This window comes from Podarcis tiliguerta (genome assembly GCF_965153285.1).
Source record: "Podarcis tiliguerta genome assembly, chromosome: 8".
In the NCBI taxonomy this organism is placed as follows: domain Eukaryota; kingdom Metazoa; phylum Chordata; class Lepidosauria; order Squamata; family Lacertidae; genus Podarcis; species Podarcis tiliguerta.
In genome coordinates this window covers 70813747-70837288 of record NC_139541.1, presented here as the reverse complement: position 1 = coordinate 70837288, position 23542 = coordinate 70813747, and the positions used below count along the sequence as shown (strand labels likewise).

General features: G+C 44.0%; 1 protein-coding gene across 1 annotated transcript; it reads right to left on the bottom strand.

The window, feature by feature from the left end:
* Positions 1 to 947: 947 nt before the first annotated feature.
* Positions 948 to 22135, bottom strand: LOC310683487 (uncharacterized protein; the record flags this gene model as incomplete). Its single annotated transcript, XM_083453422.1, has 17 exons — positions 21977 to 22135; positions 19550 to 19588; positions 18132 to 18176; positions 17650 to 17685; positions 17092 to 17148; positions 16328 to 16372; positions 13312 to 13347; positions 10768 to 10824; positions 8939 to 8983; positions 7685 to 7720; positions 6403 to 6459; positions 4748 to 4804; positions 3967 to 4011; positions 3258 to 3293; positions 2836 to 2892; positions 1186 to 1242; positions 948 to 956 (listed from the first exon to the last, which is right to left on the bottom strand). The coding sequence occupies exons 1-17, from the start codon at positions 22034 to 22036 to the stop codon at positions 948 to 950; spliced, it is 774 nt and encodes a 257-aa protein (XP_083309548.1). The 5' UTR covers positions 22037 to 22135.
* Positions 22136 to 23542: the final 1407 nt, after the last annotated feature.

Sequence of the window (23542 nt, the reverse complement as noted above, 5' to 3'; positions counted from 1 at the left end):
CAGTTCCGGGAGTCGAATGGACTCCGGAAATGGATTAAGTTTGACAACCAAGGTACCACTGTACATGCATTTAGTACAGCCTATTATTATTATTATTATTATTATTATTATTATTATTATTATTATTATTATTCGGCCCTTCAGTCATCATGTTCAACGTTGAGACCTTTTTACAAGTGGCACATAAAGTTCACTTCACATTTTTATGGTGTCAGCCTTCAAAGTATTATTATTATTACTATATTACTATTACTATTATTCTGCCCTTCAGTCATCGTACCCAGGGTGGTTTGCAAAGACATGAATTAATTAAATTGGGAAAAGTGAACAGAGACCCAAACAACAGTAGTTAAAAGAGCCTCAGTGGGGTGGTAAATGTATGCTGAAAAGCACAGGGAGTCTCTCGTCATACTCTCTATGCAATTGCACTGTGATAATATCAGATATAGGGACGCGGGTGGCGCTGTGGGTTAAACCACAGAGCCTAGGGCTTGCTGATCAGAAGTTCGGCGGTTCAAATCCCCGCGACGGGGTGAGCTCCCGTTGCTCGGTCCCTGCTCCTGCCAGCCTAGCACTTAGAAAGCATAAAGTGCAAGTAGATAAATTAGTACCGCTACAGTGGAAAGCTAAACGGCGTTTCCATGCACTGCTCTGGTTCACATGACCGGAAGCTGTACGCCGGCTCCCTCGGCCAATAAAGCGAGATGAGCGCCGCAACCCCAGAGTCATCCGCGACTGGACTTAATGGTCAGGGGTCCCTTTACCTTTACCTAATATCAGATAAATGAGTAGCACCCTAATAAGATATATATTAGATAGTTTCTCCTACTATCCTGATTCCCAGGAAAACCAACTAAAGGCTGAAGGAACTAACATTACAAGGGCTACAATATATAGTTTCTTACCGAAAACATCTTAAGCAATCCCTACAAAGGAAAGGAAATGTGTTAATCCTTCTGTACATGGAAGACAGGAAATGACATTTAGCTCTTCTTTGACAACACATTGTAGAATTTGAATCACTTATGAGCCTTCTTTAGATGTCTTGTTTAAAATTCATCTTTGATGGGATACTTTAGGCTTCCTCACAGCCTACTTGTGTGTGCAGAGGAAATATGGTGATGGGGCCACATCCTTAACCCTGCCCTCAGAATTGCCCTGGAATTAAAAGGGAGAGTTTCTTACCGCAGCACCGCCTCCCTCCTCCTCATCACCACCTGCGGAAAGCGCAGACAACATGGCCTACAAGGGGAACAAGAGAATTATCTCTGTTAATGCACATGTTCATAGGTCCACCCCCATTTGCTTTGGTTTCTCATTGCATGAAGAAACCAGCATTCTCCAGTTGGCAAAGTTTTATCTTGCCCCTAGCTGCGCTCAGTAGTGTGTGCCATGGCGGGCAGCGGCACTCACCTGACCCCTTGACAGCTGAGTTGCTGCTACTTAGCAGGAGTAATGGGGGGTGAGGTGATAGAGGGGCAGGTGCAGTGCAAACCTGCCAGCAGGATTATGGGATCAGATCCTCCAGTACATTTGCACCATGCTGACCTCCTCACCAGCTCATCCCTCCCCATTTCTTCCCAGAAGGAGGTGGTGATTCAGCTGCTGGGAGATCAGGTAAGCCGTCCTCCAGTGTGGCGATACATTCCATTGCTGTTTTAATTGCCAGATGGCAAAGTTTCTAGTCAAGGCAACATTTCTATTTTCCGTTGTTTTTGGAAGAGAAAAGTCAATGGGCAGACCCTTTGCAGTACTTAACATCAGGTTAAGTACTTAATTCGTTCTGGAGATCTGTTCTTAACCTGAAACTGTTCTTAACCTGAAGCACCACTTTCACTAATGGGCCTCCTGCTGCCACCAGGCGATTTCTGTTCTCATCCTGAAGCAAAGTTCTTAACCCGGGGTACTATTTCCGGGTTAGCGGAGTCTGTAACCTGAAGCGTCTGTAACTCAAGGTACCACTGTACTTGAATTGCATTTGGAGTATTGGAAATTCTTGGAGGTTCATAAGAAAAGCACACCACTAACCTAGAATGCTTCCCAGAATCATATATATGTTCAATGCATCATGAGGTCCCACTTAAAGAACAAAGTGAGTTCCCAATAAGTTGTTGGTTGGGGGCGAGTGTTTTGCATAATGAGCTGGCAATCTCCAATATTTCCTATGGGAACATGTCTAATCAGTGATCTCCCCTCCCTCTCTTGCCATGGTTTCTTCTTAAAATGCCTGCAGCCAGCCAGCAAAAGAGAGACAAGGGGGGGAAATGATTGGTCTGATCTCTCTCCCTCTTCCTTTTCTAAATGGTTTCTGCCTGTAAACAGCTGCTACCAGCTAGCAGAGCACAAATAACAAAGGACATGACAAATTGTGGCTGTTCAGATACAGTGGTACCTCTAGATATGAATGGGATCCATTCCGGAGCCCCGTTCGCATGTAGAGGTAAACCTAACTAGCGACGGTACGTCTGCGCATGCACGCGTCACTTTTCTCTGCTTCTGTGCATGCGCGTGACGTCATTTTGAGTGTCTGTGCATGCGCAAGCAGTGAAACCCAGAAGTAATGCGCTCCGTTACTTCCGGGTTGCTGAGGAGTGCAACTCGAACGCACTCAACTCGCAGCCTATTTAACCCGAGTTATGACTGTATAGGAATCAGCTGCGCTTGTAAGTGAGGTTTGGGTATAATGCTTTATGTTCAGATATGCAATATTTTTGCAGAACAATCAAGCTGATAGCAGGACCTGTGTGCATAGGAGACCCTTACTTGAATGTTCTGGGATGGACCACTGCCCATGACAGAAACTGCCCTGAAACAAAACAGGATTGTATCCCTTACCATAGGATCATTTTCTTTATCACCACCACCATCTCCGCTAAGCCCAGGTACAAGTGCCTACAAAGGAGAGAAAAATATCATCCTATATAATGCGTACGTTCAAGGCTTACATGCCTTACATGACTCTATTTGTTATCAGGTGAAGAAACCTTCCTTGCCACCAACATTTCTTACCAAAAGACCTTGGATGTTCAAAAGTGTCCTGGGGGAGGGAGATGCCTGGAAGTTAGGTGCTTGAAGGCTTTGCAGATAGCAAAACACTTTTAGTACTTGTAAGAATTTAGCTTGCATCGGAGAGACTCTCTTGGGGCGATGTTATTTGCCTCCCAAAAAGGACAGCCGCCATGTTTTAGGATGAAATTCTGACTTTCCAAAATAATAGCACAGAAGAAAATGAGGGAAGGTAATAGAAATGCTCTTACCATTAGTTTACTAGCACCACCATTTCCAAGCATGTCCTGCAAAGCAAAAGAAAAGAAGGGTTTTTGATCTTCTCTTGGCTGATACACACTTGGCATCCCCTCTACTCAGTTTTAGACATACTGCACAACAGTTGCTGTCTTCCTCAGGGTAGGAAATCAATATCTCTTCCCATGATGTGGAGCAGTTCAGCCAATCTGGGCTTTCTTTAGTTGCTGCTTTTCTGCTATTTCTTTGTAGAGTCATAGAATCATAGAATTGTTTAATTTCTACAATTGGTAAATGAAGCCCTTAATGTTGTGAAACAAGTTTATTTAAGGCCCCTGGCTGATGGGTTCAGAACTGTGAAACTAGTAGCACTTTTACAAATGCCACATAATACTTGCTCCACATTTGTAAGGAGTCAACAGTTTAGAGCAGGCTTCCTCAATCTCGGCCCCCCAGATGTTTGGAGACTACAATTCCCAACAGCCCTACACTTTCTTTCTTTCTTTCTTTCTTTCTTTCTTTCTTTCTTTCTTTCTTTCTTTCTTTCTTTCTTTCTTTTGGCTTCACACCATACCCTGGACACCAGGTAAATATCTCTGGGCAAACAGACTTAGCTTCAACAAGGGAGCAACCTCATGTGACTTTGGTTGATGCAATTTTTAAAATCTTTATCCCAGCTGCCTCCCACCAACCAATTGGAGAAGGTGATGGAGAAATACTTACCATTAAGCCGGCACCGCCACCACCTCCAAGCATGGACATTAGACCCTACAAAGGAGGGGGAAAGCATTGACTGATCCACACATGACATGCACCCCAACCTCCCACACTCCACTATTCCACTACTCCAACTTAGACATGCCAAATATGCATTGTTCCATTCTCTTGAACTCAGCCATGCTGTCATTTAATGAGCGTAGGAAGCTTCCTGTATCTCCACAAATTCTCCATTTTCCATATGACATTCTCCTCTAAATCACTGCCTTCCCACACCCCTTCCACAATACATATTTATTTATTTTTCAAACCAAGGGTACTCCCAAATGGAGAGAATATGGGAAAATCTGGACTGAGGGAGAGGGAAATGTGGGAAGGCAGTGTTTTAGAGGAGAATGTGAGAGAGGTTAGGCTGAGAGACTGTTACTGGCACATTGTCATCCAGTGTGCTTCACGGGAGAATGGGGAATTGAACTATAATCTCCCAGGCCCTAGTTCATCATTCAAGCCACATCACCACTTTGGTACTGCGGTCTTCTGAGGGCTGCATGTTGACTATGGTCCTGGAGGTTCCATGCATGTGCTCAGCATACTGACCAGGAGGGAGCATGACTACGGTTTGGGGAGGGGGCGGCTAAACACATGTTTTGTTTAAAATTCAGCTTTGATGGGATACTTTAGGCTTCCTCATAGCCTACATGTGTGTGCAGAGGAAATATGGTGATGGGGCCACATCCTTAACCCTGCCCTCAGAATTGCCCTAGAATTAACAGGGAGAGTTTCTTACCGCAGCACCGCCTTCCTCACCATCATCACCACCTGCGGAAAGCGCAGACAACATGGCCTACAAGGGGAACAGGAGAATTATCTCTGTTAATGCACATGTTCATAGGTCCACCCCCATTTGCTTTGGTTTCTCATTGCATGAAGAAACCAGCATGCTCCAGTCGGCAAAGTTTTATCTTGCCCCTAGCTGCACTCAGTAGTGTGTGCCATGGCGGGCAGCGGCACTCACCTGACCCCTTGACAGCTGAGTTGCTGCTACTTAGCAGGAGTAATGGGGGGGTGAGGTGATAGAGGGGCAGGTGCAGTGCAAACCTGCCAGCAGGATTATGGGATCAGATCCTCCAGTACATTTGCACCATGCTGACCTCCTCACCAGCTCATCCCTCCCCATTTCTTCCCAGAAGGAGGTGGTGATTCAGCTGCTGGGAGATCAGGTAAGCCGTCCTCCTGTGTGGCGATACATTCCATTGCTGTTTCAATTGCCAGATGGCAAAGTTTCTAGTCAAGGCAACATTTCTATTTTCCGTTGTTTTTGGAAGAGAAAAGTCAATGGGCAGACCCTTTGCAGTACAGTGGTACATCAGGATAAGTACTTAATTCGTTCCGGAGGTCTGTTCTTAAGCTGAAACTGTTCTTAACCTGAAGCACCACTTTCGCTGATGGGGACTCCTGCTGCTGCCAGGCAATTTCTGTTCTCATCCTGAAGCAAAGTTCTTAACCTGGGATGCTATTTCTGGGTTAGCGGAGTCTGTAACCTGAAGCGTCTGTAACCCAAGGTACCACTGTACTTGAATTGCATTTGGAGTATTGGAAATTCTTGGAGGTTCATAAGAAAAGCACACCACTAACCTAGAATGCTTCCCAGAATCATATATATGTCAATGCGTCATGAGGTCCCACTTAAAGAACAAAATGAGTTCCCAATAAATTGTTGGTTAGGGGTGAGTGTTTTGCATAATGAGCTGGCAATCTCCAATATTTCCTATGGGAACATGTCTAATCAGTGATCTCCCCTCCCTCTCTTGCCATGGTTTCTTCTTAAAATGGCTGCAGCCAGCCAGCAAAAGAGAGACAAGGGGGGGAAATGATTGGTCTGATCTCTCTCCCTCTTCCCTTTCTAAATGGTTTCTGCCTGTAAACAGCTGCTACCAACTAGCAGAGCACAAACAACAAAGGAAGTGGGCAAATTGTGGCTGTTCAGATACAGTGGTACCTCTAGATATGAATGGGATGCATTCCGGAGCCCCGTTCGCATGTAGAGGTAAACGTAACTGCCAACGGTACGTCTGCGCACGCATGCGTCGCTTTCCTCCGCTTCTACGCATGCGCGTGACGTCATTTTGAGTGTCTGCGCATGCGCAAGCCGTGAAACCCAGAAGTAATGCGCTCCGTTACTTCCGGGTTGCTGAGGAGTGCAACTCGAACGCGCTCAACTCGCAGCATATTTAACCCGAGGTATGACTGTATAGGAATCAGCTGCGCTTGTAAGTGAGGTTTGGGTATAATGCTTTATGTTCAGATATGCAATATTTTTGCAGAACAATCAAGCTGATAGCAGGACCTGTGTGCATAGGAGACCCTTACTTGAATGTTCTGGGATGGACCACTGCCCATGACAGAAATTGCCCTGAAACAAAACAGGATTGTATCCCTTACCATAGGATCACTTTCTTTATCACCACCACCATCTCCGCTAAGCCCAGGTACAAGTGCCTACAAAGGAGAGAAAAATATCATCCTATATAATGCGTACGTTCAAGGCTTACATGCCTTACATGACTCTATTTGTTATCAGGTGAAGAAACCTTCCTTGCCACCAACATTTCTTACCAAAAGACCTTGGATGCTCAAAAGTGTCCTGGGGGAGGGAGATGCCTGGAAGTTAGGTGCTTGAAGGCTTTGCAGATAGCAATGACCACTCCCCGCTTAAAACGGTGGGCGCCCTTTGTGTGGATGCGCACAGCCCTGGATCTGGAGGGGCCCCATCAGCATAGGCTTGGCTTTGCCTTCCCTCAGGTGGGATACCTGGAGGTCTCTGCCTACCTCAGTCAGTTGTCCAATCCCACTTGGGGGAAGTGTTGCCAAGGAGACCAGGCCAGGTAGGGGAGGGATTACCTGCCCACACAATAGAGGGAGGATCTTACCTGGGCATCCTCACTTGGCTCCAGAGCTTCTCCCACCCTACCCACCCTCAGTTAATGTCTTCTTTTGCAGGTTAACTTTTCTTCATGGGTTTTGCAGGTTAACTTTTCTTCACAGGTATGCGGGCGCTGCTACGTTAAGGTCGCTGTTAAAGGGCCGGAAAGGAATTTCCCTGCATTGGCAGGTTTCGCCTTTCCCGTAGCAAAATGTCACAACTTTGGCAGTATCAGGCCTTGGGTGGAAACCTTTAGTCCATTTTCCTCTTTGCGGCAGTGATACCAGGGTTCCCCGTTAAAGGGGTTTCTGAAGGGAGGCTTTGACCGTACGCCGAAAGGTCATCATTGCTCTCCCCTGTGGCGGCAGCGTAAATGGGGGCGGCTATCTCTGCTTGAACATATGTTCTCCAGAGCCGGCCCATTCCCCCCCCCACTGGATAATCCTGAAGCTCCCTAGGTCCCCAGCTGGGGACTGGGGAGGGAGAACGCCCAATGCCTGAGCCAAGGTCTACCCACATTTGAAATTTAATAAAGTTGTGGCCAATTTAATCCCATAGCACGTTGTCTTGAGTCGTTATTCCACATGACGGGAGGGGGACCGCTCGGGATCTGGGGACTCCGCCTGTCCATGCAAAACACTTTTAGTACTTGTAAGAACTTAGCTTGCATCGGAGAGACTTTCTTGGGGCGATGTTATTTGCCTCCCAGTAAGGACATCCGCCATGTTTTAGGATGAAATTCTGACTTTCCAAAATAATAGCTCAGAGGAAAATGAAAGAAGGTAATAGAAATGCTCTTACCATTAGTTTACTAGCACCACCATTTCCAAGCATGTTCTGCAAAGCAAAGGAAAATAAAGGTTTTCGATCTTCTCTTGGCTGATACACACTTGGCATCCCCGCTACTCAATTTTAGACATACTGTGCAGCAGTTGCTGTCTTCCTCAGGGTAGGAAATCGATATCTCTTGCCATGATGTGGAGCAGTTCAGCCAATCTGGGCTTTCTTTAGTTGCTGCTTTTCTGCTATTTCTTTGTAGAGTCATAGAATCATAGAATTGTTTAATTTCTACAATTGGTAAATGAAGCTCTTAATGTTGTGGAACAAGTTTATTTAAGGCCCCTGGCTGATGGGTTCAGAACTGTGAAACTAGTAGCACTTTTACAAATGCCACATAATACTTGTTCCACATTTGTAAGGAGTCAACAGTTTAGAGCAGGCTTCCTCAACCTCGGCCCCCCAGATGTTTGGAGACTACAATTCCCATCATTCCTGACCACTGGTCTTGATAGCTGGGGATCATGGGAGTTGTAGGCCAAGAATATCTGGAGGGCCGAGGCTGAGGAAGCCTGATTTAGAGTAGCAGCATTATCAGTTAGGAGCTCCTAGCCTGCTGACATTAGTGAGGCATCCTTGCTATGTTGTTGCAGATGCCTGCTAAAAATTGTTTTAATTCATGAAATCTACCCAGACATATAAGTTGGTTGCCTACATTCATCTCTCAAGGGCTTTACTGATTTAACATGCATTTTATTGATTATTTTATGTATATATGTTTTTAAACAATTTGGGGAATTTTTAGCTGTTTTTTTATCAACAGTTTTATTATGTAGAGAACCTAGAGCACTCTGGGATAAGAGAGAGAGAGAGAGAGAGAGAGAGAGAGAGAGAGAGAGAGAGAGGCTGCTATTGGCCTGCTTGCTAGCCAGCAGCTTTGTTTCACAAAAAACAGTTTCATACCATTGCTTTTATTGTTCCTTTTTCTTTTCTTATTTTTTTAAAAAACAACAGCCCTACACTTTCTTTCTTTCTTTCTTTCTTTCTTTCTTTCTTTCTTTCTTTCTTTCTTTCTTTCTTTCTTTCTTTCTTTCTTTCTTTCTTTCTTTCTTTTGCCTTCACACCATACCCTGGACACCAGGTAAATATCTCTGGGCAAACAGACTTAGCTTCAACAAGGGAGCAACCTCATGTGACTTTGGTTGATGCAATTTTTAAAATCTTTATCCCAGCTGCCTCCCACCAACCAATTGGAGAAGGTGATGGAGAAATACTTACCATTAAGCCGGCACCGCCACCACCTCCAAGCATGGACATTAGACCCTACAAAGGAGGGGGAAAGCATTGACTGATCCACACATGACATGCGCCCCAACCTCCCACGCTCCACTATTCTACTACTCCAACTTAGACATGCCATATATGCATTGCTCCATTCTCTTGAACTCAGCCATGCTGTCATTTAATGAGCGTAGGAAGCTTCCTGTATCTCCACAAATTCTCCATTTTCCATATGACATTCTCCTCTATATCACTGCCTTCCCACATCCCTTCCACAATACAGATTTTTTTTTTTCAAACCAAGGGTACTCCCAAATGGAGAGAATATGGGAAAATCTGGACTGAGGGAGAGGGAAATGTGGGAAGGCAGTGTTTTAGAGGAGAATGTGAGACAGGTTAGGCTGAGAGACTGTTACTGGCACATTGTCATCCAGTGTGCTTCACGGGAGAATGGGGAATTGAACTATAATCTCCCAAGCCCTAGTTCATCATTCAAGCCACATCACCACTTTGGTACTGCGGTCTTCTGAGGGCTGCATGTTGCGTATGGTCCTGGAGGTTCCATGCATGTGCTCAGCACACTGACCAGGAGGGAGCATGAGTACGGTTTGGGGAGGGGGCATTTTAAACATGTTTTGTTTAAAATTCAGCTTTGATGGGATACTTTAGGCTTCCTCACAGCCTACTTGTGTGTGCAGAGGAAATATGGTGATGGGGCCACATCCTTAACCCTGCCCTCAGAATTGCCCTGGAATTAAAAGGGAGAGCTTCTTACCGCAGCACCGCCTTCCTCCTCATCATCACCACCTGCGGCAAGCGCAGACAACATGGCCTACAAGGGGAACAAGAGAATTATCTCTGTTAATGCACATGTTCATAGGTCCACCCCCATTTGCTTTGGTTTCTCATTGCATGAAGAAACCAGCATTCTCCAGTCGGCAAAGTTTTATCTTGCCCCTAGATGCGCTCAGTAGTGTGTGCCATGGCGGGCAGCGGCACTCACCTGACCTCTTGACAGCTGAGTTGCTGCTACTTAGCAGGAGTAATGGGGGGTGAGGTGATAGAGGGGCAGGTGCAGTGCAAACCTGCCAGCAGGATCATGGGATCAGATCCTCCAGTACATTTGCACCATGCTGACCTCCTCACCAGCTCATCCCTCCCCATTTCTTCCCAGAAGGAGGTGGTGATTCAGCCATAATCACGTATATGTTCAATGAGTCATGAGGTCCCACTTAAAGAACAAAATGAGTTCCCAATAAATTGTTGGTTGGGGTGAGTGTTTTTTCATAATGAGCTGGTAATCTCCAATATTTCCTATGGGAGCATGTCTAATCAGTGATCTCCCCTCCCTCTCTTGCCATGGTTTCTTCTTAAAATGGCTGCAGCCAGCCAGCAAAAGAGAGAAAAGGGGGGGGGGTATTATTTGTCTGATCTCTCTCCCTCTTCCCTTTCTAAATGGTTTCTGCCTGTAAACAGCTGCTACCAACTAGCAGAGCACAAACAACAAGTGGGCAAATTGTGGCTGTTCAGATATAGGAATCAGCTGCACTTGTTGTTTAAGGTTTGGGAATAATGCTTTATGTTCAGATATGTAATATTTTTGTAGAACAATCAAGCTGATAACAGGACCTGTGTGCATAGGAGACCCTTAATTGAACCCAGAAGGAGCATGGTTTGGGGAGGGGTCGGCTAAACACATGGTTTCATGGTGGTTTCCCTCATCAAGCAAGTCATGTGCAGAATAAGGATGATGGTGATGATGCTTCAGATTGACTTCTGACTTCACGGCAAGATCTGCCCTGCAATGAAAAAGGATTGTGCCTTACCGCTCCACCACCTCCTTCGCCATCACCTCCACCACCAGCTAGCAGAGGGGCCAATGCCTACAAGGAAGTAAAAAGAAAGATCTTTACAGAAAGGCAAGATTCTCTAAGAATAGATGAAGAGTCAGTTGGATCATACCCCAGGCCTTTCAGGTCTATCATCCTGTTTTCACATCAACCAAGTGGGTGCCTATTAGAACCTCTCATGTAGAACAAGAGTACAATAGAAGCCTCCTGCTCTAGTTCCTCAGCAACTATCATCTACAGGCATAAGGCCTCTGGTACCTGAGGTAATGTAACACCCTTCATGATGAACATTTATGGATAACCTTAACCTCCATGTATTTGTCTTCTCCCCATTTATAATGATCCAAATTGATGGTCAACATTACATCCTGTGATTGCAAATGCCATAGTTTCACTCCCCATTACCCACTCAGATCTTCTTAACTTCAGTTAGGTGGAGCCTTCATGTGTCTCAAGACCATACCCAGGCCATTTATGTTGTGGGAGATAAAACTTTCACCTAAACAGTCTGGGAAGGTCTTCCTCCTTTCTAAAGTTTATGTATTTCCTAGGACGCTGAGAACTTGGAATGCATTTGAGGTCTCCTTGGGTGATGTTATAGGACTTCCGAGAATCTTTCAGGATGACTTCTGGCTTCACAACCATAAGAACACAGGGACCAGTATCCTATTATTAGGTCTAGCACATGGAGAAGATAGATGGAGCAACATCTCTGTCACTTTCACTGTTTCCAATGACGAAACACACACTGCTGTCGCACCGTGGAAATAGCTTGAATCTGTATGGTCACCTGCAAGGGGGGAGCTGATATATATATTTAGCTCCTGCCTCCTGCAGGACACAATTGGTATGTCTGGTGCTCATGCCCCCAGTACTGAAAGCAGCAGACCCTCCAAGTGTCTTTATTTCCCAGGGACACACACTGCTGTCCCACCGTGGATATAGCTTGAATCTGTATGGGCACCTGCAAGGGGGGAGCTGATATATATTTAGCTATTCATGTATAAATGCCCTTTTGGAGACATCCTCACTGAAGATGGAAATGTTGAGTGCGCAGCAAGAATGTGTCATCTGGGGTGTGGCCAGCTGAGCAGTCATTCTTCATGCAATAGCCTTGCATGTGAATATAGCACAAAAGTCTAACACATACTGTAAGAGGTGCTTATATTAGATTCTTACCAACCCAGTGACATTACTGACTTCAATTCCAAGGCCTACAACAGCTTCACAAATACAGGAAGATTATAATGGATAGTTTCTTACCACAACCAAATATTATATTAGGAAAAATGCATTGCATAAGGAAAAATGCTTGCAAATACTTGGATATCAATAAGAACTGCCTGCAAAGGGAAAGTCCTAAGGTATATGTAGATATGCTATATTTGGTATGGTTGGAAGTGGGATGGGAGGAGGGGAGGGGGGTTAAATATGCTCTGTGTTCCTGTTTTTGAAAATTCAAAACAAAACCCAAAACACCTGCGTGCAAAAATATGGTTTTCAGGAGAAAATTGCACTAAAAATTTCTTTCTTCCTTTTTAATAAGCAGATGGCTGCAGAAATGTGGAAAATCAGATTAAAGATTGGAAAAATTGGAAATGGGGGAACCAAAATTGACAGATCCTTCTATCTCTATGGACATGGAAAGGATGGTCAGTTTCTTACCAAAATGACTGTTAAGATTCCCAAATATGAAAAGTAAAAGGCACCACCCATCTTACATGTGGTAGACATGAGAGGACTTTTTGTCCACATTTGACATAATTGCAGGATTCAGGGCAAATCTCAGAATGTTAAACCCCTTTCACATTTGGCTAATGAACTTCATGTCTAATGGGAGATTTTAGCCAGGGATGAAGAGCCCATTGCCTTGCAAATTTTGCTGGACTCCTGTCATCCCTAACCATTGGCCATGCTGGCTGAGGCTGAGAATGCCACTTCCCTCTTAGACACCTCCCTCACCACAGATGGCCACTGCATCTACATGGGGGGCTTTGGTGAAAAGCTTCATGTATGGATAGAGAGGTGATGCATTGAGATACCTGGTCCTATGAGTGTCCTGTACAACTCGCTCACAAATTGATGCAGAAATGGAGCAGTCCAGACTGTTGGGTAAACAAGTGCAAAAGTGACAATGACTAAAATTAGACTGATTTGCCCATTTCTGTTTGTGATGGGCCCATATGGGTCTTCCTATGGAGGGCATCCCAGAGCTTTTGCTCCACCATTGAAAATGCTCTCTCTTCACACGACACATTGAACTGTACTTGGTTGTAGGACCTTGGATGCTCAGAAGTGTCCTGGAGGAGGGAGATGCATGGAGGTCAGGTGCTTGAAGGCTTTGCAGGAAGCAAACCACTTTTAGTGCTTGTAGGAAGTTGGCTTGCGTTGGAGACACTCTCTTGGGGTGATGCTATTTGCCTCCCAATAAGAACATCCGCCATGTTTTAGGATGAAGTTCTGACTTCCCAAAATAATAGCTCAGAGGAAAATGAAAGAAGGTAATAGAAATGCTCTTACCATTAGTTTACTAGCGCCACCATTTCCAAGCATGTTCTGCAAAGGAAAGGAAAGATTTTTGATCTTCTCTTGGATGATATACACTTGGCATCCCCACTACTCAATTTTAGACATACTGTGCAACAGTTGCTGTCTTCCTCAGTGTAGGAAATCAATATCTCTTGCCATGATGTGGAGCAGTCCAGCCAATCTGGGCTTCCTTTAGTTTCTTTCTTTCTGGTATTTCTTGTAGACTCACAGAGTCATAGAAATTTTCATTTTCTACAATTGGTAAATGAAGCTCTTAATATGGAACGAGTTTACTTAAGGCCCCTGGCTGATGGGTTCAAAACTGTGAAACCAGCACTTTTACAAATGCCACATAATACTTGTGCCACATTTATAAGGAGTCAACAATTTAGAGTGGCAGCATTTTCAGTTAGGAACTCGTAGCTTGTTGACATTGGTCAGGCATCCTTGCCTATGTTGTTGTAGATGCCTGCTGAAAATTGTTTTAATTCTTGAGAAGGGAACCAGGCAAGGGTGCCCACTTTCCCCTCTGCTGTTTATTTTGGTCCTTGAGGTCTTGTTAAGTATGATAAGAAAAGAAGAACAAATTAAAGGTATAGTAGTAGGATCCAAACAATATAAATTAAATGCCTTTGCTGATGATCTAGGATTGACACTTCAAGAACCAGACTCCAGTGCAGTAAAAGCACTGGAGACAATACAGGAGTTTGCACAGGTAGCAGGATTTAAGTTAAATAAGAGCAAAACCAAAGTTTTAGAGAAAAATCTGGACAATGAGGAAAGGAAGTTATTACAAGAAAATATGGGCCTAGTCTTGGTGAAAAAAGTTAAATATCTGGGGGTCAATTTGTCGGTGATAAACTTGAATCTATATAAAGATAACTATGAGAAATTATGGAATGAAATTAAGAGAGATTTGGAGACTTGGTCTAATTTGAAATTGTCATTAATGGGCAGGATATCTGTAGTTAAGATGAATGTATTGCCAAAGATGTTGTTTCTGTTTCAAGCCCTACCAGTTATTGATAATGTGAAGTGTTTTAAAGAATGGCAAAAAGCACTATCTAGATTTATATGGCAGGGGGGAAAACCCAGAATCAAATATAAATTACTAACAGACTCGAAAGAAAGAGGGGGATTTTCCCTGCCAGATTTGAAGATCTATTTTGAAGCAGCAGCGCTTTGCTGGATTAAGGAATGGATACAACTAGAGGATACTGATGTTATAGATTTGGAGGGATTTGACAATGTGTTTGGATGGCATGCATATCTATGGTATGAGAAGGTAAAGGCCCATAATGGCTTTAAAAATCTTGTGATTAGAAAATCTCTATATAATGTTTGGATTAAATACAAAGATCTTCTAGAAAGAAAAACAGCCAGATGGCTCTCGCCAATGGAGGCAAAGGCCCAGAAAAAGTCAAATATGGAATCCAAGTGGTTAAGATATTTAGATTTGTTATTGGAAGATAATGAAGGACTTAAATTAAAGCCATTTGACCAAATCAAAGATAAAACAAATTGGTTACATTATCACCAGATTAATGAATTGTACAAAGAAAAATGGTTTTGCTTCGGGGAAAAACAAATTGGAAACGGGGTTGTTAGATTCTAAAGTTAAAAATTTGTCTAAAATGTATAATTTATTATTGGAGTGGCATACGAAGAATGAACAAGTTAAATCCATGATGATAGATTGGGCAAGAGATGTGGGACATAACATAATGTGTGAAGATTGGGAAAGGTTGTGGAGGAAAGGGGTCAAGTTCACTGCATGTACAATGTTAAAGGAAAATATAATGAAACTGATGTATAGATGGTACTTGACCCCTGGAAAGTTAGCAAAGATTTATCACAATAGTGATAATCTATGCTTGAAATGTAAAGAAAAGGAGGGTACCTTTTACCATATGTGGTAGACCTGTCCCAAGGTGAAAGACTTCTGGGAGAAGATTTATAATGAGTTGGGGGAAAACCTTGAAATATACATTTGTTAAGAAACCAGAGGCCTTTCTTCTTGGAATAATAGGTTTGGAATTGCCCAAAAAAGATGTTAGACTGCTTTTGTATGCCTAAACTGCAGCTCGAATTTTATTAGCCAAAAATTGGAAAACACAAGAAATACCAACAGTGGAGGAATGGCAGATGAAGATGATGGACTTTTCGGAGCTAGCCGACCTGACCGGAAGAATCCGTGACCAGAAGGAGGAGGAATATCAGGAAGTATGGAAGAAATTCAAAGACTATTTATCCAAATATGCTAAGTTAAATTAAATATAAACACTTGCAAAGTAACAGATAGGCTAAGGATTTAAATATGTGAAATTGTAAAACATTATGTTTAAAGTTAAGATGAAAAGAGATAAAGAAGTTAAGGAGTAAGTAAATATTATGAGAAACTGTTTTGGAAAACCGTTACAATGATATATAATGAAATTCAGTCAAGGGAATTTGAGGAAGTCATTTAACTATGATATTAATATTAGACTAAGTTCACTTATGATCTGTGTTTGTTTGTTTGTTTAAAAATGTGGAAAATTAATTTTAAAAAATTGGGAAAAAAGAAAATTGTTTTAATTCATCAAGTCTGCCCAGACATATAAGCTAGTTGCCTACGTTCATCTCTCAAGGGGTTTACTGATTTTACATGCATTTTACTGATTATTTTATGTAATAAAATTTGGGGGATTTTTATCTGGTTTTTATCTGCAGTTTTATTATGCAGACAACTTAGAGCACTCTGGGATGAAATGGAGAGAGTTAGAGAGAGAGGGGGGCTGCTATTGGCCTGCTTGGTAGCCAGCAGTTTTGTTTGTTTTGCAAAGAACAGTTTCATCCCATCCCATCCCATTACTTTCCTTTCCTTTTTTTTTTTTTTTTTTTTGCAGACCAGCTAAGCTTCAACAAGGGAGCAACCTCATGTGACTTCGGTTGATGCAATTTTTTAAAAAATTATCTCAGCTGCCTCCCACCAACCAATTGGAGAAGGTGATGGAGAAATACTTACCATTAAGCCGGCACCGCCACCACCTCCAAGCATGGACATTAGACCCTACAAAGGAGGGGGAAAGCATTGACTGATCCACACATGACATGCGCCCCAACCTCCCACACTCCACTATTCCACTACTCCAACTTAGACATGCCATATATGCATTGCTCCATTCTCTTGAACTCAGCCATACTGACATTTAATAAGCTTAGGAAGCTTCCTGTATCACCACAAATTCTCCATTTTCCGTATGACATTCTCCTCTAAATCACTGCCTTCCCACACCCCTTCCTCAATACAGATCTTCTTTTTTTTCAGACCAAGGGAACTCCCAAATGGAGAGAATATGGGAAAATCTGGACTGAGAGTGAGGGAAATGTGGGAAGGCAGTGTTTTAGAGGAGAATGTGAGACAGGTTGGGCTGAGAGACTGTTATTGGCACATTGTCATCCAGTGTGCTTCATGAGAGAATGGGGAATTGAACTATGATCTCCCAGGCCCTAGTTCATCATTCAAGCCACATCACCACTTTGGTACTGCGGTCTTCTGAGGGCTGCATGTTGCCTATGGTCCTGGAGGTTCATGCATGTGCTCAGCATACTGACCAGGAGGGAGCATGAGTACGGTTTGGGGAGGGGGCGGCTAAACACATGGTTTCATGGTGGTTTCCCTCAACAAGCAAGTCATGTCCAGAATAAGTATGATGGTGACGATGCTTCAGATTGACGTCTGACTTCATGGCAAGGTCTGCCCTGCAATGTAAAAGGATTGTGCCTTACCCCTCCACCACCTTCTTCGCCATCACCTCCACCACCAGCTAGCAGAGGGGCCAATGCCTACAAGGAAGTAAAAAGAAAGATCTTTACAGAAAGGCAAGTTTCTCTAAGAATAGATGAAGAGTCAGTTGGATCATACCCCAGGCCTTTCAGGTCTATTATCCTGTTTTCATATCAACCATGACTAAAATTAGACTGATTTGCCCATTTCTGATTGTGATTTGCCCATATGAGTCTTCCTATGGAGGGCATCCCAAAGTTTTTGCTCCACCATTGAAAATTCTCTCTCTTCACACCCACCCGTTGAACTGTAGTTGGCTGTAGGACAATGGATGCTCGCCAGTGTTCTGGAGGAGGGAGATGCATGGAAATCAGGTGCTTGAAGGCTTTGCAGGAAGCAAACCACTTTTAGTGCTTGTAAGAATTGTGTCAGAGTGACTCTCTTGGCGTGATGCTATTTGCCTCACAAGAAGAACATCCGCCATGTTTTAGGATGAAATTCTGACTTCCCAAAATAATCGCTCAGAGGAAAATGAAAGAAGGTAATAGAAATGCACTTACCGCTAGTTTACTAGCGCCACCATTTCCAAGCATCTTCTGCAAAGGAAAGGAAAGGTTTTTGATCTTCTCTTGGATGATACACACTTGGCATCCCCACTACTCAATTTTAGACATACTGTGCAACAGTTGCTGTCTTCCCCAGGGTAGGAAATTGATATCTCTTGCCATGATATGGACCAGAATCTTTTCCTTTTCTTATTTTTTAAAAAACAACTGCCCTACACTTACTTTCTTTCTTTCTTTCTTTCTTTCTTTCTTTCTTTCTTTCTTTCTTTTTTTCTTTCTTTCTTTCAAATTGCCTTCACACCATACCGTGAACACCAGGTAACTATCTCTGGGCAGACCAGCTTAGCTTCAACAAGGGAGCAACCTCATGTGACTTTGGTTGATGCAATTTTTTTAAAAAAAAATTCCCAGTGGCCTCCCACCAACCAAAGGAAAGCACAGAAGAAAACGGGAGAAGGTGATGGAGAAATTCTTACCATTAAGCCGCCACCGCCACCACCTCCAAGCATGGACATTAGATCCTACAAAGGAGGGGGAAAGCATTTAATGATCCACACATGACATGCACCCCAACCTCCCACACTCCACTGTTCTACCACTCCAACTTAGACATGCCATATATACATTGCTCCATTCTCTTGAACTCAGCCCTGCTGACATTTAATGTGCATAGGAAGATTCCTGTATCTCCACGGATTCTCCATTGTCCATATGACATTCTCCTCGAAATCACTGCCTTCCCACACATACTCCTTACTCAATATAGATTTTTTTTTTCCCCAGACCCAGGGTACTCCAAAAAGGAGAGGATACGGGAAAATCTGGACTGAGGGAGGGCAAAATGTGGGAAGGCAGTGTTTTAGAGGAGAATGTGAGACAGGTTAGGCTGAGAGACTGTTACTGGCACATTGTCATCCAGTGTGCTTCATGAGAGAATGGGGAATTGAACTCTAAACTCTCAGGCCCTAGTTCATCACCACACTGACTGTTAAACTGATGGACAGGAGAGGGAAAGGGGAGGGGAGAAGGAGAGATCACCCTGTAATATTTATTTCATAGAATCATAGAATTGTAGCGTTGGAATCTACCCTGAGGGCCATCTATTCCAACCCCTTGCAAAGCAGGCATTCTGTTCACAGCCATTCCTGATTATTAACTGAATGGCCAGATAATGGTTCATATTGTTTCCTTTTGTTTTTGTGTGATTGTCAGACTCTTGGGGCTTCTTTTTGATGGGGCAAGTGATATCCCCCCTCCAAAAAAAGATTGTTGAGTGGCCCACAGCTTAGTCATACTGCATATGATTTGTATGCAGTAGGTTCCCAGATTTGATCCTGGTCATCCCCACTGAAAGGCCCCTGAGAGCTGCTTCTGGTTAGAGTGGCCCCCACAGTTCAAGATGAGGACAGCTTCCTAGGTTGCAAAAAAAAAATTCCCCACATGAAAATTGTTGCCTGTTGTAGCGACTGTAATGTGCTGGCCTCGTTGGTGCATGGATTCTTGTTGTATTTTATGAATATGCTGCTAGCCATCTGAATGTAGCTCACAGACCATGGCTTGAGAACCCCCTAGGATGGAGTATCAGAGGTCAGATCTCAAATATCTTCTCAGGCATTGAACTTCCTGGATGATGCTGGGGCATCCAGTCTCTCTCTGCCCACCAACCATCTTTCTTGTAGGGTTGTTGTGAGAATAGAATGGGGGGTGGTTAGAAAATCCTATATTGGATGACCAAGAGCCTTAGTTGAAGGGTGGGATAGGTGTGTGAGATATATTTCTGTGCGGAGTGGAAACTGATGTGAGGTAACTGTTGCTGCCCACTCATTCAGGTTATGAACCTTAATCATTTTAAAGGGGAGACACTGTAACTGAAATCCAGCTTTGCTCAACTTACCGGCATCCCGCCTTCATCTTCATCCCCGTCTCCATCACCCTGCAAAACAAAACAAAACAAAACAAAAGGCATTATTTTCATTTCTAAGATGTCTGGCCAGTTACAGAGATGCACTCAGGTGCAGAATGTCAGTGTCACTGTGCTAAGCATTCTGGGAAACAGGTGCCCTGTTGACCTCCAGAGTTTGGAGGACCCCTGGACAAGATAACTTCACAACGCTCAGGGAGCCCATCTTGTCACTGATGTTACCACCAGCTCCTCCTCCAACTTCACCATTACTACCACCTACTGGCTTAACAGGCAGACAGCCAATGAGAAGAGAGGCAGTGGCACCTATGGTCCAACCCTTTCACCACTACCGCTGTCTGAGAGGCAAGTGATCAAGCAAATCACAGCCATGAGAAGGAGAGAGAGGGACAGGTGTGTCTATTTCTTGTCAGGAGGGATGGGTGAATCTGTCAATTTCCCTTCTTCTCAGGTTTCTTATTTCTCTACTTTTAAAGTGGATTTCCCTACATGTTCACACCAGTCCATGCTTACAATTATTATTATTTTAAAAGTTAAACAACCCTCTGACTTTTAGAAGACATCTGAAGGCAGCCCTGTTTAGGGCCGTTCTTAATGTTTGATGTTTCATCATTTTTATATTCTGTTGGGGGCCACCCAGAGTAGCTGGGAAAACCCAACCAGATGGGTGGGGTACAAATACATTATTTATTTATTTATTTATTTATCATTATTATTATTGTTATTGTTGTTGTTGTTGTTGTTGTTGTTATTATTATTATTATTATTATTATTTGTTATTATTATTATTAAAGGGCCTCCTGATAGTACAAATTTCTGTTTAGATACACATTTGTATGCATTGTTGCCTAGCATATACATATTTTTTTACAAATAATTTCCCCCTAACAAATGCTATTTGTATGTTATTTATCACCAATATATGTATTATTATATACACTTTTCCCTGCAGCAGATGCATTTTTGTTCATGTTACCTGGCTGGAGAACTCCATTGCAAAATTCAGAGAGGAGTGAATTTTCAAGGATGGCTGTGTTTCAGTTCAAACATTGTTTTAGAAAGTGTGAATTATGAAGCTTTGCCTTTAAATGCAAAGAATCAAATTTCTCCGTCCCTGTTTCTCAGTGAGCCCTGCTTATGACTGAGGCCTTGGCAGATGCCTGACCATATCAATCTTTGATACTGGTCCCGATTCCATGTATCTGATTCATAATGCAGTCCATTGTCCTCTGGGATACTTGCTGCGACAATGTTCCCAAAACCTCTGCACCCCACTTAGCAACATGCATTTCCCTGTTAAGGCTTACTCATGGATAGAAAAGGCATGCACATTTTGCATATTAATTACAAACATATGAATACCAATCAAAACAGAGGTCACATCACCTGGAAGGGACACATTCGTGTATTTCTGACAACTTGAAAAATGTACCCTTTTCCTTACAACTCAAGCTTTGAGGCCAAAGCTTTGAACCTATGCTCTTTTAAATTGAACAAGGCCAATAGGTGGCAGAATCAACAGTCTTGTGCTAGTGCCAGGTCCAAGTTTGTAAATGTGAGGAGTTTAGCAAACACTCCTCCCCAAATGGTGGCTAGACCCGGCTGCCTAGCACTTCTCAGGGCACTGCTGTGGCCCACAACCATCACATCACTGAGGGCAACTTGAAATTTGGAACTGGCCTAGTTCCCAACCATTCTCTCAGGTTGAGTTTGCATGTTGTTGGGCCCACCCAGATCTGGTTTGAACCCTTATCCATCAGCTGACTCAAAAACATAAAGCCCATTCAGAGCTTCAGTACTGCAAGTAACATCACAATAAATCCAGGACTTTAAGCACTCAACTGCAACATCTGCACCACACACCTAAAGCACTAATATAGCACTTCAAACAGCCATGGCTTCCCCCAAAGTGTCGTCTGTTAAGGCTGCTGACAGGCCTGGCCCAACCACGAAGTAGGATGAAGGAGTTGCCTCACAGTGCTACAACTCTCAGGGTAATTTAACAATTAATCTCTCTTCCCAAGGAATTCAGGGTATTGTAGCTGTGAGAGGGGAATAGCCGTCTCATAGCCATTTTCAGCACCCATAACAAACTACACTTCCCTGGAGGAGCAGACTTTAGTCTTTCAAACTTTAGCGGTGCCCCAAGTGAGGCCAAAATTTAGTGCCCGCTGCCTCTCACATCCTGCTCAATTTACAGCATCATAGTTGTGATGCCCTGTGGCACACTCTAGGCTTGGTGTCCAGTACGGTGGAACTGGTTGCCCTGCCTAAATCCACCTCTGCTTCCCAGAATCCTTTGGGGGAACCCATGGCTATTCACTGTGGTATAATACCACTTGAAATCTGTGGTGCAATTGAAAAGCGATCCCAACCCATTGGATGCATTCTCTCTCTTACCCAAGCCTGTGTTGAGACTGCAAAAAGCAAAGCAGTCCATGCAAGGAACTGCATCATCATCTTCGCCTCTCCACGATTCTTCCACACCTTGATGTTCCAGCAGTAACACTATTCAGTTCTGCAGCTACATTTAATACATGTGCCAGCAGGCCTGAGTGCCCAAACCCAATGCTGCTATTGTTATAGAATTTCTGCTCCCTTCCTGTCAAGGAAATGCGGCGGGATGGGTGTGTGTTGCCTTGTGCCACGTAAAATGATTTCATTTGCCAGACTTGAAGAGAAGGAACAGTGTTGTGTTGCTGCCTGCTTCGTATGGGGAGGTCAAACTTCTAAAAAACCAAACTAGTTACACTACCATAATGATGATCGAAGCAGAGCCATTTCGTTATAAGCATCCAGAAAACATTTTAATCATTAGGGATGCATGACTCTGCCAATTTCAGTTTCTTGTTTTTTCCCAGTCTTGGCCACTTCCACATCAAAGGCAAAGGCAAAGGCACCCCTGCCTGTATGGGCCAGTCTTGACAGACTCTAGGGTTGTGCGCTCATCTCACTCTAGAGGCCGGGAGCCAGTGCTGTCCGCAGACACTTCTGGGTCACGTGGCCAGCATGACAAGCTGCATCTGACAAGCCAGCGCAGCACACAGAACACCGTTTACCTTCCCGCTATAAAGCGGTACCTATTTATCTACTTGCACTTAAGGGTGCTTTCGAACTGCTAGGTTGGCAGGCATTGGGACCGAGTGACGGGAGCGCACCCTGCCGCGGGGATTTGAACCGCCGACCTTTCAATCAGCAAGTCCTAGGCACTGAGGCTTTTACCCACAGCGCCACCCGCATCCCTCACTTCCACATCACACCACCTTTAACACAGTATCATACCACTTTGAATAGTTAGGACTTCCCTCCTGAAAGAATCCCATGTGCTTATTTGGATATGAGTGCTGATAGTTAGGAGGCCTCTATTCCCACCTCAGAGCTACACTTCTCAGAATGGTTTAGCCATCAATCCCTCTTCACAGGGAACTCTGGGAATTGTAGCTCTTTGAGGAGAACATAGGGGGGGAATCCTAACATCTCTCAGCACCCTTAACAAATTGCAGCTCAGAATTCCCAGAATTCCTTGATGGAAGCCATGGCTATTTAAAGTCATATCATAGTGCAGGGGCCAGCAAACATTTTCAGCAGGGGGCTGGTCCACTGTCCCTCAGACCTTGTGGGGGGCCGGACTATATTTTGAAGGGAAAAAATTATGCAAGAGCACCACAATCCCTGGTGGCTTGCAAGCAGCAGGGGCTGGCGGCGGCTGGACAATGAGTGGCCCACAAAAGGGCTCCGGAGAGGGGTTGCTTAAAATGGTGGCCACTCAAGGGCTGCTGCTGCTGCTGCTGCTGCTGCTGCTGGCACCAACAAAGCCCAGCCCCCTTCCTCCTCTAGGCCGGGCAGGGAGAAGCTAGGAAGAGGGAGGGAGGAGGTGCCACCGCCATGTGAGGTAGAGGGAGGGAGATGGAAAGAATGCCCATGCTGGGGATCCATGCGGCAATTCCCGGACTGTCCATGGGCCAG